The sequence below is a fragment of the Bufo bufo genome, chromosome 1, assembly GCF_905171765.1.
Source record: "Bufo bufo chromosome 1, aBufBuf1.1, whole genome shotgun sequence".
Classification (NCBI taxonomy): Eukaryota; Metazoa; Chordata; class Amphibia; order Anura; family Bufonidae; genus Bufo; species Bufo bufo.
The window spans coordinates 517,931,238-517,948,068 of NC_053389.1; the positions used below are offsets into that span (position 1 = coordinate 517,931,238).

At 47.9% G+C, this 16,831-nt stretch overlaps 1 protein-coding gene across 3 annotated transcripts in view; it reads left to right on the plus strand.

Moving 5' to 3' along the window:
- The first annotated feature begins 7,269 nt into the window (after positions 1 to 7,269).
- ST7 (suppression of tumorigenicity 7) overlaps positions 7,270 to 16,831 on the plus strand; it is a 152,218-nt gene continuing 142,656 nt past the window's right edge. For 2 of the 3 annotated variants that reach the window (XM_040411413.1, XM_040411423.1), the window contains exon 1: positions 7,270 to 7,467. In XM_040411413.1, coding sequence (XP_040267347.1) covers positions 7,317 to 7,467 — 151 coding nt within the window. In that variant the 5' untranslated portion in view covers positions 7,270 to 7,316. The remainder of the gene's footprint in view (positions 7,468 to 16,831) is intronic. The other variant, XM_040411432.1, reaches the window with a different exon arrangement.

The following is a 16,831-nucleotide window of genomic DNA, read 5'->3' on the forward strand; positions in this document are numbered from 1 at the left end:
CTGCCACACACAACATATATAGCACCTGATGGCGCGTTCCGGCCATCCAATTACTGTAATGCCAGTAACCAACATGGCTACGGCATTACAGTGAAGGGCAGTACTTACCCGCACGTTTATTGGCTGCGTAGCAGCCAACAAACGTGCGGAAAGGAGACTCGAGCACATGCGGTATTCAGCCGAATATCGCCACGTGCCGAGCATCGAGATGCTTGAGCCGAACTGGTGTTCGGCTGAGCATGCTCGATCAACACTAGTTGCAGCGCTTGTGAGAACGCCTTGTCCTCTTCAATGTCTGCCTGTACACCGTCCCAGTGTAACCACAGTTTCTTCTCCCATTCAGGGGAAAATACTGCATGCTAAAAATACAGACACACAGCTACGTACACATTTACTACACACATATTACATGCTGGCACACTGTCCGCATCCGTTGCTCCATTCCGTGGTCCGCAAAAAAAATATAACCTGTCCTATTCTTGTCAGTTTTGCTGACAAGAATAAGCAGTTATATCAATGGCTGTCCGTGCTGTTCCGCAAATTGCGGGATGCACACGGACGCCATCCGTGTTTTGCGGATCCATAATTTGGGGACCGCAAAACACACAACGGTCGTGTGCATGAGGCCTAAAAAGGTTTTCTGATATATTTTTACTGATGACCTATCCTGCTTACCAAGCATAGTGTTGTCACTTGGCCTAGGAAAAGCTGGAGAAGACCGAGGTGCTACTGCGAGCACCACTGCCCTCTCACAGCTGATCGGCAGGGGTCCTGGGTGTTGGACCCCTACGATCAGATACTAATGATCTATAATGAGAATAGGTCATCAGTATAAATATCTCCGAAAACCCCTTTAAAGTCAATGGATACCTGGGATGTCCGACCATGGATGTGTGAAACAGGCCTAAGTACACATTAGGGGCGGATTAGGAACTTAAATTGGCCCTGGCCCTGGAAAAAAAAACTAAAAGTGGGCCCATGTCGTAGGTGGGTTCAAACTGATAGAAGACTGGACAAAACTAGTAGGTGGGGACAATCTTAGTAGGCGGGGCTAGGGTTGAGCGATATACCGGTATCCACGATATACCACGATATTAAAACACAGCGATATGACCGTTTCCGAAAAAAACGCGGTATTTAATGACGTCATAGGAGTGGTCGCATGTGTGCTGACCTACTTCTAAAATGTCCGATTCCACCTGCTTATGTTACCCGGTCACTGGCCTCTGCCTCCTGCATTACTTCTAGCACGCGGAGGGCTGAACCTGGCTGCAGGGACGAGCAGGCGTCTTTTTTTTTTCTTCACTTTATATAAACCTGTGATGGCAACTTTACCAAGACTTTGTACAAACATTAAAGAGGACCTTTCACGGGTCCAAAGAATATGAACTTAGTAGCAGGCTGCATAGAGCGGCGCCCAGGGATCTAAGTGCACTTACTATTATTCCTGGGCGCCGCTCCGTTCGCCCGCTGTGGCCCCCGGTAATTTCTCAGCATTCGGTCCAAGTAGGAGGAAACGCCAGTGTCTCTCGTTCTCCCTGACAACAGCGCTGTCCAATCACAGCGCAGAGCTCAGAGCCAGGGAGAAAAAAAAAACTCCCTGCCTCTGAGCTCTGCGCTGTGATTGGACAGCGCTGTTGCCAGGGAGAACGAGAGACACTGGCGTCTCCTCCTACTTGGACCGAATGCTGAGAAATTACCGGGGGCCACAGCGGGCGAACGGAGCGGCGCCCAGGAATAATAGTAAGTGCACTTAGATCCCTCGGCGCCGCTCTATGCAGCCTGCTACTAAGTTCATATTCTTTGGACCCATGAAAGGTCCTCTTTAATATGTGTCACCAACGCGTGTCTTCACTCCAGTGTCCACCTGTGATGTGATACGCATATAAATAGAGATGTCACTGTGTACATACATGACGTGTATATATCGTGTGTACTGGGCTCCGGTAGACTGATGGTTTACATTGATGGTGTTTTCATCTGCGTCGCCCTTTGTGACCGACAGCCCACTACTGACTGCTAACATAACCCCTGGCTATGTCACTACTCCTTCAGGTAATGACTGCAGTCACTGTCCATGGGGGGGATTTATAGGGGTAGGAGAACTTCATATTTGAAGTCAGCTTCCTCATGTAGTGCTATTTTGGGGGTGGAGTGACATCACCCCAGAATGACCCCCCTTCCCAATACCAGTTGTCACTTCTAGCCCATGTGGAGCCCTGTCCTCTTCTTTAAAATCTCCCAAAGAAGACTTCCTCCACGAATTATCCTAATAGGATTTTACCCCAGTTAGATGGATCGTAAGAGGCGTCCCTACACTACCACACACCGCCCCATACAGTATAATGTCTTCTTGTGGCCCACCGCCCCATACAGTATAATGTCTTCTTGTGGCCCACCGCCCCATACAGTATGACGTATTTATGTGGCCCACCGCCCCATACATTAAAACGTCTCCTTGTGGCTGCCCCATACAGTGCAATGTCTCCTTGTGGCTTCCCTATACAGTGCAATGTCTCCTTGTGGCTGCCCCATACAGTGCAATGTCTCCTTGTGGCTGCCCTATACAGTGCAACGTCTCCTTGTGGCTGCCCCATACAGTGCAACGTCTCCTTGTGGCTGCCCCATACAGTGTAACGTCTCCTTGTGGCTGCCCCATACATTAAAACGTTTCCTTGTGGCTGCCCCATACAGTGCAACGTCTCCTTGTGGCTGCCCTATACAGTGCAATGTCTCCTTGTGGCTGCCCCATACAGTGCAATGTCTCATTGTGGCTGCCCCATACAGTATAATGTCTCCTTGTGGCTGACCCCATACAGTATAATGTCTCCTTGTGGCTGACCCCATACAGTATAATGTCTCCTTGTGGCTGCCCCCATACAGTATAACATCTCCTTGTGGCTGCCCCCATACAGTGTAACGTCTCCTTGTGGCTGCCCCATACAGTGCAATGTCTCCTTGTGGCTGCCCCATACAGTGCAAGGTCTTCTTGTGGCTGCCTCATACAGTATAACGTCTCCTTGTGGCTGCCCCCATACAGTGTAACGTCTCCTTGTGGCTGCCCTATACAGTGCAACGTCTCCTTGTGGCTGCCCTATACAGTGCAATGTCTCCTTGTGGCTGCCCCATACAGTGCAATGTCTCCTTGTGGCTGCCCCATACAGTGCAATGTCTCCTTGTGGCTGCCCCATACAGTATAACGTCTCCTTGTGGCTGCCCCATACAGTGTAACGTCTCCTTGTGGCTGCCTAATAGTGTAACGTCTCCTTGTGGCTGCCCCATACAGTGTAACATCTCCTTGTGGCTGCCTCATACAGTGTAATATCTCCTTGTGGCTGCCTCATACAGTATAACGTCTCCTTGTGGCTGCCCCCATACAGTGTAAAGTCTCCTTGTGGCTGCCCCATACAGTATAATGTCTCCTTGTGGCTGCCCCATACAGTGTAACGTCTCCTTGTGGCTGCCTCATACAGTGTAATATCTCCTTGTGGCTGCCTCATACAGTGTAACGTCTCCTTGTGGCTGCCTCATACAGTGTAATATCTCCTTGTGGCTGCCTCATACAGTGTAACGTCTCCTTGTGGCTGCCCCATACAGTATAATGTCTCCTTGTGGCTGCCCCATACAGTGTAACGTCTCCTTGTGGCTGCCCCCATACAGTGTAACGTCTCCTTGTGCCTGCCCCATACAGTGTGACGTCTCCTTGTGGCTGCCCCATACAGTGTAACGTCTCCTTGTGGCTGCCCCATACAGTATAATGTCTCCTTGTGGCTGCCCCATACAGTGTAACGTCTCCTTGTGGCTGCCTCATACAGTGTAATATCTCCTTGTGGCTGCCCCCATACAGTATAATGTCTCCTTGTGGCTGCCCCCATACAGTATAACGTCTCCTTGTGGCTGCCCCCATACAGTATAACGTCTCCTTGTGGCTGCCCCCATACAGTATAATGTCTCCTTGTGGCTGCCCCATACAGTATAATGTCTCCTTGTAGCTGCCCCCATACAGTATAACGTCTCTTTGTGGCTGCCCCCATACAGTATAACGTCTCCTTGTAGCTGCCCCCATACAGTATAACGTCTCCTTGTGGCTGCCCCCATACAGTATAATGTCTCCTTGTGGCTGCCCCATACAGTGTAACGTCTCCTTGTGGCTGCCCCCATACAGTGTAACGTCTCCTTGTGGCTGCCCCATACAGTGCAATGTCTCCTTGTAGCTGCCCCATACAGTATAACGTCTCCTTGTGGCTGCCCCCATACAGTATAATGTCTCCTTGTGGCTGCCCCCATACAGTGTAACGTCTCCTTGTGGCTGCCCTATACAGTGCAATGTCTCCTTGTAGCTGCCCCATACAGTATAACGTCTCCTTGTGGCCCCCATACAGTATAATGTCTCCTTGTGGCTGCCCCCATACAGTGTAATGTCTCCTTGTGGCTGCCCCATACAGTGTAACGTCTCCTTGTGGCCCCCATACAGTATAACGTCTCCTTGTAGCTTCCCCCATACAGTATAATGTCTCCTTGTGGCTGCCCCAAACAGTGCAATGTCTCCTTGTGGCTGACCCCATACAGTATAACGTCTCCTTGTGGCTGCCCCCATACAGTATAATGTCTCCTTGTGGCTGCCCCCCATACAGTATAATGTCTCCTTGTGGCTGCCCCCCATACAGTATAATGTCTCCTTGTGGCTTCCCCCATACAGTATAATGTCTCCTTGTGGCTGCCCCATACAGTGTAACGTCTCCTTGTGGCTGCCCCCCATACAGTATAATGTCTCCTTTTGGCCCCAAGTGTTTTTTTCTGCTAAATGGGTATTTATCGCGATAAATTTCTTAATATCGTTATTGTGGGAATATTTTTGATATCGCCTAACTCTAGGCGGGGCTGGCGTGCAGCGCAGAATACTGCCACCCCAACCACAGTATTTGACTATATCACCATCATGAGGGTAGTAATACAGTTGAGTGTAGGAGCAGGGCCGGCGCTTCCATAGAGGCAAGGGGGGCAATTGCCCCCGAGTCCTTAGGGGCCCCCTCGCGCCGGCCCGCAACTAACTTTAGACAGGCAGGACAGTCAGTAGGAGATGAGCGCTTCCATTGTGAAAGCGCTCATCTCCAGTCATCTGTATCGCAGTCCTCAGGACAGCGATACAGATGGCTGTGCGGCAGGGGAGGGAGAGGTGTGTCCCTTTCCCTTCCTCTGATAGGCTGCAGGCACTAGACCGGCAGCCTATCAGAGGCCGGCGCAGGTGGTGCGATGACGTCATCGCGCCGCCTGACCCCTGAGCCGTACACAACGCGGGACACAGGCCGGAAGAGGCCTGCATCGCATCGCTGCCAAGGAGGTAAGTATAAGTGTTTTTTTTTTCTTTCTGTACAATACTGGGGGGGCGGCTGGCTATGGCTAGTGGCACATGATGGGGGGCCGCCTATGACTACTGGCAAATGATAGGGAGGGGCCCTATGGCTACTGGCAAATGATAGGGGGGGGGGCCCTATGGCTACTGGCACATGATAGGGGGGGCCGCCTATGGCTAGTGGCACATGATGGGGGGGCCGCCTATGACTACTGGCAAATGATAGGGGGGGGGCTATGGCTAGTGGCACATGATAGGGGGGGCCCTATGGCTACTGGCACATGATAGGGGGGGGGCCCTATGGCTACTGGCACATGATAGGGGGGGGCCGCCGCCTATGGCTACTGGCAAATGATAGGGGGAGCCCTATGGCTAGTGGCACATGATAGGGGGGGCCCTATGGCTACTGGCACATGATAGGGGGGGGCCCTATGGCTACTGGCACATGATAGGGGGGGGGCCGCCTATGGCTACTGGCACATGTTGATGGGGGGCTCAGGCTACTGGCACATGATAGGGGGGCCCTATGGCTACTGGCACATGATAGGGGGGGGGGGCCGCCGCCTATAGCTACTGGCAAATGATAGGGGGGGCCCTATGGCTAGTGGCACATGATAGGGGGGGCCCTATGGCTACTGGCACATGATAGGGGGGGGGCCGCCTATGGCTACTGGCACATGATAGGGGGGGGCCGCCTATGGCTACTGGCACATGTTGATGGGGGGCTCAGGCTACTGGCACATGATAGGGGGGCCCTATGGCTACTGGCACATGATAGGGGGACATCTATGGGGGCACTTCTTACTGGCACATTATTGGTGACACTATAGGGGCATCTACTGAGGCCACAAAGAACGGTTATTTTATATGGGGGGCTCTGTATAGGGGCATTTTATACTGGGACACATTGTGGTGGGTACTATGGGGAAGGGGGGAGAGGACTACTATGGGGTCATCTACGGGGCACTGAGAAGGGGTATTTTATGCTTACAAATTATGAGGGACACTGAGGGCATCTACTGGTGCACTATATATCGGGCATTTTATACTGGTACATTATGGGGGGCACTAGGGGGGAGAGGAGCACTATGGGGGCATTTACTGGGGTCACTATATAGGGGTATTTTACATTGGCACATTATGGGAGCACTTTGGGGACATTACAAGGGGGTATTTTTTGCACATTATAAGGAGAATTATTTCTACTGGGGGGGCATTATGGTGGGCTTTATTACTCCCCCATGGTATGACCCCCTAGTAGCAGCACCAGCCTCTCCCTGCTCTGCTATCCCTCTGCCCCTTCTCCAAATCCTTATTATGAAATCTTTCTCATTAGGATAAAGCACAACATCAGCTCCGCCGAGCCCCCGGCCAAAGTGTGGAAGTGGCATCCGAGATCCCCAAGGGTCAGGTAACTGTAAGTGTTCATGTGAAATATGTTTATGTTATACACATATAGCCTCCACTGTGCCCCAAAATATACAGTTTCTTCTGTAAAAGTCATCAAGTGTCATGGGGGGGGCCTTATTGTTTTTCGCCCCAGGGCCCCATTTCACCTAGAACCGGCCCTGTGTAGGAGGGCACCTGCGGCCGTCATTATGTACTTGGCCTACGGCCATCAAGGGGGCTTGAGTGGCCCCCTGGGCATCGGGCAATTTCCCTGTAGGGTTTATGGTACACATCATGTGTGCACACAGAATACCCAATATTGTGCAGACACACATACACACAAACTAAGGCCAGGGTGGCAACTGCTTTTTTTTTTTAAAGGAAAAACGATGCACTGTTAGGTGCCCAGCGCAGATGTAGGCTGGGGGCACATGCCCTCGGCTGGTATTGTGGGATAAGGGACCTGTCAGCCGCCTGTGGTAACTGTGAGGGGGAGGGAAGGCACCTTTCTCTGGGATTGGCTGCAGTGTGGGCCGCACACACAGGCAGGGCTTGGGGCAGCACACAATAAAATATGGCTGAAGCTGCGACAGGCTTCCTGGAGCAGCTGAAGTCGTGCATGGTGTGGTCGTGGACGTATCTGTGGACGGTGTGGTTCTTCTTCATGCTCTTCCTGGTCTACATCCTGAGGGTCCCGCTGAAGATCAATGACAATCTGAGCACAGGTAGGAGAGGAGGGGGGCACTGCTGCCACGTTCTCTGCACCCAGGAGGCAGGCGGAACTTTCTGCAGCTACTTGTGGAAGTGCAGGGCACGGCGGGCGCTGGAGGAGACGGGCACACAGGGCACCGCTCCGCTGCGCGGGCACTTTTTTTCTTTTCTTGTACTTTATGTTGTTTTCTTACGGAGTTTTCAATGGATGGCGGCGAGGAATCTGCTGGGTCCTAGCGCCGACCGTGCCGGCTGCTGTGTGGGACTCTAAGTCACTAGCTTTCTGATGCGCGGTATTTTGGCCCTTCTGTGACGTCACTGGCGTGTAATAATAGGGCGTGACGTCATCTTGTGGTAATGAGTGTGACTTCATGCATATGATTATTTCTCCTCCATAGAAGACAAGTCACTGACACAGGGGTGTCCCACAGCTTCTAGATGCCTTCACAGGGGTTCACCCCACTTTCTGATTTGGAAATGACTTGTGACTAGACCCTGCCTCTATGATGTCGGTGTCAGTAGTGGCGGGACGGCCTTATGAATGTATGTGGTTATACTGGGGTCTTTACCTTGATGAATAGCGCTATAGTGGGGTGCGGACAAATCCCAGGAACCATGAAGAAACTCCATCTGTAAATTCACTTCAGCTTCATAGGCTGACAGCTATGAAACGTTTTCTGCACCGCCATACTCCACGAAGGCTCCTCAAGGGTCTTCTGAATGTACAACTTGACCACCTGTTGGCCAGATATGCCATACACTTGTGGTGGCCAAAATGGTCCCATGATCAGTTCAGCGCTATATTCAGAAGAACCTCAAGTAGCCAACATGGCGTATAAAACTCTGAGATCCGTCTGCGGGCAGAAGTGAATTTCCAGGTGTGTTGGCTCCGTGGCTCTTGGGATTTGTCCACATGCCACTATGGCTAATTTCAGATGAGCATGTTCGATACGGGAAAACCACTCCTGGGTTTCCCGGACTAAGCGCTGCTCCTCATCTCCACTTCTGATGCTGCGAGTTCCTGTCTGACCATTGGGTCTACTGCACTGACCGCATTGTATAGTACGGTATAGCAGACAGGAGCTCGTGATAGTTTGGGTCAGGGGTCCAGTGTTCAGTCTGGGAAATGGGGCCATACACTGAGCGTATTTCCCAGACCGAACAGGCTCACGTGAAATTAGCCTACAGCGATTTTACACCCAGATGGATCATGTTTTCAGCTACCATAAGCCTGCCATCAGCCATCATTTGGGTTACTGGTTCATACAGTGGTTGGCCGAAATGTCCATAATCATTCATTTGGGCCTACTTTCAGAACGTGCATGGCCAACATTAGACACTATTTACACCTAACTGAGCAGAGGGGCCTGGCTGGAGACATACAAGACGATAACTCCCCTCCGTACGATAACCCTAAAGACAAGTGGACATTCACTTCACGGTGGTCTGTGCTAGTGATAAGCTCCCATTTTGGTTTTGGACGTTCAGCCTGTACAGATAACGCACGTTGAAACCATGTACCGGGTATTTCACCTGTACAAGCCCTGCAACAAACATCTCAAACCTGGGCTTTTCTCAGTAAAACTGTGTGCGGGCACCTTTGATTTACAGAAAACCTTTCTAGTGAATAAGCACCCCCAAAAGGGCATTTGAGGGTATTCAGGAGGTGCAGTATCAGCTGTTGCATGTTTACAGCGGTCTTAAGCTGGTGGTTCACAGGTTAGACAGGGAGAAAAGAGCATCTTTATGACCCGCCACATCAGTCTATTACATGGACAGCCCATTGATTCCAACAGGAGCTGTGTAATGCATTGTTTGACCTGAGGAGGCACTGCAGGGAAATGCAACACTGGTTGTGGGACTGTGAGTCATCAGTTCATATTTGGGGGGGCTTTTAAATGGGTTTTCTAGGAATAGAATATCGATGGTCTATCCTCAGGATAGGTCATTAGTATCTGAAAGGTGGTGATGCTAGTTGTTGGACCCCTACCGATCAGCTGCTGCACTTTGGTGAGGGCTGCAGCCTCCTCACAGCATACCAAGCACAGCGCCGTACATTGTATAGTGGCTGTGATTGGTATTGCAGCCCAGGCCCATTCACTTGGATGGGACTGAGCTGCACATAGGCCACGAGAACGATAAACATCATGTTGTTGGCCTAGGAGGCTGCATTCGTGTGGACCGATACATGGGGGGGCATGGAGAAGTACTGAGACTTATGTCATTTAATGCATTACTCTACTGGGATTCGTTTTCCCTTCTGCATTTGATGATTGTATTGTAAGCCAGTGAGAAGAGGTGGGCTTGAGCTTGGGTGTGCGGTCACAGGCACAGCCCAACGCAGGGATCACCACCCCTGAAGCTGATCTTATTGCTAATAGGTCCCCTGATGATTTGGACTAATGTCCAACGAAATGCTTTGGGACGTTTAGAAGGACCAAACGAAGTACACGGTTTATGACCACAAGACCGATCTACTGGTAACAGGGCTGTCCACCACAGCGTGACGAAGCTGTGCAGTCTCCATTGCTGTGCAGGGACAGGGAGGGCCTTATAGGTTTCCACAGACAACTATGGGAATTGATGTGGATGGTGCCACTGACACCCTATATCCATTCCAGGGAGAGACTAGTTGTTAGAGACCCAGTATTAGTCTCCCCCATCCCTAGCTCCTGGTTACCACTGGCGCAGCGAATGGTGTATATCACAAATATTTAGGGATTTAATTGCACACTATTAAAAGTTACGTTTTAAAAGGTATCTATTTGGATTATACTTGTGGGAATTTATGGTATTATATTCTTTATCAAGCAGTGACCAATGCGCAATTTGGTCGTGTTATAAGCTTATATAATCAAAGCTGAATAAATTAAACCATTTTTTTCCATAAGTGGTTTTATTTAGTAAATGTGGTAAAATAAACCCCCCACACATCTATCATGCTATTTTCACCACAACTGTATAAGGCCTTCTGTGCTGCCCGTTGCCGTATTGCGGATCCGCAATACACAGGCGCTGTTCCGTGGGCATTCCGCATCACGGATGCGGACCCATTCACTATGGAGTGCTTCCGTGGGGATGTCCTATCTTTTTGCGGATCGTAGACTCATTAAAGTCAATGGGTGCGCGATCCACTGCGGCTGCCCCACAGTCGGTGTTAATGCATTGCTGCCTGCAATTTGCGGGCCACAGCACGGCCATGGGGCGCACACGAACGTTTATTATTCCAATTACATAACTTTTTTTGCATTCTTTATACGGAACCATTAATTTTAATGGATCCGCAAAAAAAGGAAGGTACTTCGTATTGCCTTCCGTTTCCGTATTTCCGTTCTGTTCAAAGATAGAACATGTCCCATTATTGACTGCAAAATACTGAAAAAGCCATACGGTCGTGTGCAATAGGCCTGATAAAGATAACATGTTATTTGCACCACCCCGTGAGCGATACAAAAAACAGTGATAATGGAATTGTTCCTACCCTCTCCCCCCCCCCCCCCAAAAAAAAATATAAAAAAATTAATCAGTAAGTCCCATGTACCCAAAAACTGGGTCACCATAATCATACCGACATATTCAATAAAAGTAAAACGTGGCAGTTATGTTGTGCGATGAACGTCGTAAATTCAAAGTGCAAAAAACAATAGTGGAATAGCTTCTTTTTCTTATTTTTTTTTTTTCCCATTACCGCTCGCCAAAAAAAGGTAATCAATAAGATATATGTACACCAAATAGGTGTCCCAACCCAAATATTTTTTTTTCTGTTGAACTGTAGTTATCGCCAGAAAAAAACTAAAATGAATAATCGAACGACACTGATAATCGCCCAGCCCTAAATGAAATATAAATACAGAAGTCTTGGAATATTTAGTGTGTTGTGCATTTGGCGTCTGTGGGTTCAGAGGTGCTGTACGTGATCCGTCATATGGATGGGTTTTTGCGGGTAATGTATATGTCTGGCCATTAGGCAATGCTTTCTGTATGTTCTGTGGCCGTAGAGGCTAAATATAGCTGGAGCTGCTGGTATCCGTCAGGCTGCAATATACACAGTTCTGTGCAGCCCATAACCATGGAAGTCTGTGGGGTCCTGCTGCTTTTCCATCTGCCCCTAACTGCATGTAGATGGCTTTCTGATCAATTTGGACAGAAAGAAATGATGTCCTTTTGGCCCCTTTCACACAAGCGAGTTTTCCGCGTGGGTGCAATGCGTGACGTGAACGCATAGCACCCGCACTGAATCCTGACCCATTCATTTCAATGGGTCTGTGTACATGAGCGTTGTTTTTCACGCATCAGTTCTGCGTTGCGTGAAAATCGCAGCATGTTCTATATTCTGCGCTTTTCACGCATTGCATCCGGAAGCAAGTGCGGGTACAGTGCGTTTTTTCACTGATGTTGTTTGTAAACCTTCAGTTTTTTATCACGCGCGTGAAAAATGCATCAAAACGCATTGTACCCGCGCGGAAAAAACTGAACAACTGAACGCAATCGCAGACAAAACTGACTGAACTTGCTTGCAAAATGGTGCAAGTTTCACTGAACGCACCCTGAACGCATCCGGACCTAATCCGTCACGCTCGTGTGAAAGGGGCCTTTCTGATGGACGCCACATTACTTCCCTTAGGCCCCTTTCACACGGGCGAGTTTTCCGCACGGCTGCAATGTGTGAGGTGAACGCATTGCACCCGCACTGAATCATGACCCATTCATTTCTATGGGGCTGTGCACATGAGCGGTGATTTTCACGCATCACTTGTGCGTTGCGTGAAAATCGCAGCATGCTCCTCTTTGTGCATTTTTCACGTAACGCAGGCCCCATAGAAATGAATGGGGTTGCGTGAAAATCTCAAGCATCCGCAAGCAAGTGCGGATGCGGTGCGATTTTCACGCACGGTTGCTAGGTGACGATCGGGACCCGATCATTATTATTTTCCCTTATAACATGGTTATAAGGGAAAATAATAGCATTCTGAATACAGAATGCATAGTACAATAGCGCTGGAGGGGTTAAAAAAAAAAATATAAAAAAATTTAACTCGCCTTAATCCACTTGTTCGCTCAGCCGGCATCTCTTCTGTCATGGTGATGGATCATGTGACAGACCATGTGATGAGCGTAGTGACGTCATCAAGGGTCCTATTCCTCACAAAAGAAGACAGAAGGAGATGCCGGCTGCGCGAACAAGTGGATTAAGGTGAGTTACATTTTTTATTTTATTTTTTATTTATTTTTTTAACCCCTCCAGCGCTATTGTACTATGCATTCTGTATTCAGAATGCTATTATTTTCCCTTATAACCATGTTATAAGGGAAAATAATACAATCTACACAACCTTGAACCCAAACCTGAACTTCTGTGAAGAAGTTCGGGTCTGGGTACCACATTCAGTTTTTTATCACGCGCGTGCAAAACGAATTGCACCCACGGGATAAAAACCGAACAACGGAACGCAATCGCAGTCAAAACTGACTGCAATTGCGTACCTACTCGCGCGGGTTTGCCGCAATGCATCGGGACGCATCCTGACCTAATCCGGACACGCTCGTCTGCAAGGGGCCTTAGAAGCATTTCTACCAGAGGAACTGATCTCTGTAATACAGCACGGATGCATGTAACCTATGACCGCCACCATTATGCCTTACCCTTCGTCGCTCTCTGTTCACCTGCTTAAAGGGGTTATCCCATAAGTAATACAAATGGAAATCAGCCATCCTATAGTACATACCAGGCTTCCTAACAAAGCTAGAACAAGCCCTGTACCTCACATGGATCCAGAGATCTCCCCATTCATTGCTGCAATTACTCTGCTAGATCTATGGCAAGCTGGCAGGGGGTGTGTCCTTTCTGCTGCAGCTGGTAGCAGTTAAGGAATGGAACTGCGCATGTGCGTCATCCTCAGTGAGCCGGACAGAGAATTTAGAAAAAGGGCAGGTGGCGCAATAAAGATTTCAGTGAATATACTAAATCTTTAATTACATGCAGTTACAAAAGTATTCAGATCATCCACGTGCTGGTTTGGAAAATGTAGATTTTTTTTTTTTTTGTGAGTCAACCCCTTTAAATATTATCTATGTTGACCACTGATGTCAGCGTGCCTGGCGCTCCTTTATGGTGCACAGGTTCCCTGCGTATCTTCAGCGTAGGCCTTCAGTATGGAGTCTGTAGGGCCAGGAGCCCACTGATCAGCTGGCTGGAGCTGCTGCGGCCTCTTCATTCTTCACCAGGCGTGGTGCCATAGTGTGACACGAGTGAAGTCTAATCTTGTGCACTGTCCTCTCTTAGGCTTGTTGACGGTTTGTGGTTGGAGCTGGACTTCCTCTTGAGGTTGATGTCTTCTCTGAAGTTGTAGGTCTGCATGGTAGATGATGAGCTGCAACCCTGAAAGGAGCACAAGACGGCTTTTTACGCCCCTGCACTGCCATAGTATACAGCTAATTTATGGCGAGACTCGCAACTAAATTTGGCGCATATAGGGCAGGCCCCTGGATGCTGTAGTTTTTCATCTACTTTTTCACCTCTTTCCAAGAGAAAAAGTAGCAAAATTGCCGGCCCCCATCCTATCTAGGTGTTTTACATGCTGTAAAAAAATAGTCTCTACTATTTTTGCACCAGACAAGCTTTAATAAATGACGCCCAAAGTGTTCGACCTTGGTCACGCGGCATGTTGTGTGCACAGATTCTGGGCAGAATCCGCCTCGCATTGTGCTGCCGTCCGTACCACTGCAAGATAGTTCAGCTTGGATACATTACACAGGACTGATGCATGGGCTATACCATTTTACTGCGTATAGGGGTCAACTGCCCTATATATGAAGGGTGTGTATGCAGAATTTTAGGTACACGTATATTAGAAAATATTATTATTCCCTGTTATATAAGCAATGAAGGTAAAAAAAATAAGACTGAATAGTGGTTCTAATTAATTAATATGATGCTGGTATGGCTCATATGGCCACACAGTACTTGACCACAAGGTGGCGACGTCCTAGCCATAACACAGCTGCTTTGTTTCTGCTGCTTCCTGCTCAGCGATTAGTGATCACCAATAGTGGATTATAGTAGGCCCGACATCTCTGTGGGGCCCAACGCCACACCAAACACCCACATTGAAGAATACATTCCACAGCTCTAAGGACTGCAGTGTCCCCCCTAAGATGCACAGCTGTAACCGGCAAACTTGTCCGCGCTGCTGTATCCGCTGGCATTGCTGTAAAAGCCGATGCCGGCGGATTAACCCCTTCTATGCCGCGGTCAGCGCTGACCGCGACATAGAAGTGGTTTGCTGCGGGTGAGGGAGCCCATCGGGTCCCCGCTCTGCTGTGGCAGGAACCCGATGGGTGACAAGGCAGCCCGATGCAATGCACACTACAGGCTGCCCAATGCCTTGCACGGCATCGGGACCTGCCTTCTATTGGTGCCGAGGAGATCCAGCCTCAGGCTGGGTCTCCTAGGCAACCTGTTAGTGTATTACTCAGTGTCATACACTAACAGGCAATGCATTACAATACAGATGTATTGAATAAAAACAGTGCCAAAAAAAAAACTTTTTTGTGACCTAACATCACATAAAGTGCAACACCAAGCGAACAAAAAGGCGTATGCCCCCCAAAATAGTAGCAATCAAGCTGTCCCCTCATCCCGCAAAAAATGAGACCCCTAACTAAGACAATTGGTAAACAAAAAAAAAATCTATGGCTCTCAGACTATGGAGACACTAAAAATTTGTTTGTTTCAAAAATGCTTTTATTGTGTAAAACTTAAATAAATAAGAAAAAGTAGATATATTAGGTATTGCCACGTCCGTGATGATCTGCTCTATAAAAATATCACATGACCTAATCCCTCAGGTGAACACTGTAAAAATAAATAAAAACTGTGCCAAAATTAAAAATTTTTTGTCACCTTGCCCCATAAAGTATAATAATTATTGATCAAAAAATCATAAGTACCCAAAAATGGTACCAATAAATCTGGCACCTTATCCCATAGTTTCCAAAATGGGGTCACTTTTTGGGAGTTTCTACTGTAAGGGTACATCAGGGGGGCTTCAAATGGGACATGGCCTCTAATAACCAGTCCAGCAAAATCTGCCTTCCAAAAACCATATGGCGTTCCTTTTCTTCAGCGCTCTGCCGTGTGCCTTTACAGCAGTTTACGACCACATATGGGGGGTTTCTGTAAACTGCAGCATCGGGGTAATAAATATTAAGTTTTGTTTGGCTGTTAACCCTCGATGTGTTAAAGAAAAAAATGGATTAAAATGGAAAATCTGCCAAAAAAGTGAAATTTAGAAATGTTATCTCAATTTTCCTTTAATACTTGTGGAACACCTAAAGGGTTAACAAAGTTTGTAAAATCAGTTTTGAGTAACTTGAGGGGTGTAGTTTCTACAATGGGGTGATTTATGGGTGGTTTCTAATATGTAAACCCCACAAAGTGACTTCAGACCTGAACTGGTCCTTAAAAAGCGGGTTTTGGAAATTTTCTTAAAGGTTTTAAGAATTGCTTCTAAAATTCTAAGCCTTCTAATGTCCTAAAAAAATAAAAAGGAATTTCCAAAATTATGAAAACATAAAGTAGACATATGGGGAATATCAAGTAATAAATATTTTATGAGGTGTCACTTTCTGTTTTAGGGTCCATTCACACCTCCGCAAAATGGGTCCGCATCTGTTCCGCAATTTTGCGGAACTGGTGCAGACCCATTCATTTTCAATGGGGCTGGAATGTGCTTTGCGGATCCGCATCCACATTTACGGATCCGCACTTCCGCATCCGTGCTTCCGTTTCTGCAAAAAAATAGAATTGCGGACAAGATTAGGCATTTTCTATTACTGTATAGTGCTGGCGATGTGCGGTCTGCAAATTGCGGAATGCACATTGCCAGTGTCTGTGTTTTGTGGATCCGCAGAATACTTACGGACGTGTGAATGGACCCTTAAAAGTAGAGAAACATAAATTTTGAAAATTGCAAATTTTTCAACAATTTTGGTAAATTTTGGATTATTTTATAAATAAAGGTGAAATATATTGACTCAAATTTACCACTGTCATGAAGTACAATGTGTCACGAGAAAACAATCTCAGAATGGCTTGGATAAGTAAAAGTGTTCCAAAATTATTACCATAAAGTGACATGTCAGATTTGCTAAATTAGGCTCTGTCAGGAAGGGGGAAATGGCCCGGATGTGAAGTGGTTAAAGGGATATTCCTATCCGTATGTTTGGAACATATGCCATAAATGTCTCACCTCCATTCTTTTCTGTGGGAGTTCCGAAAATAGCTGTGTAAGCATGCTTGTCTATTTACGGAACTCTCATAGTGCGCATGGTGGCCATCTCTCCAGTTATAGTGGCCTCTTCTCAAGATACAGTAGG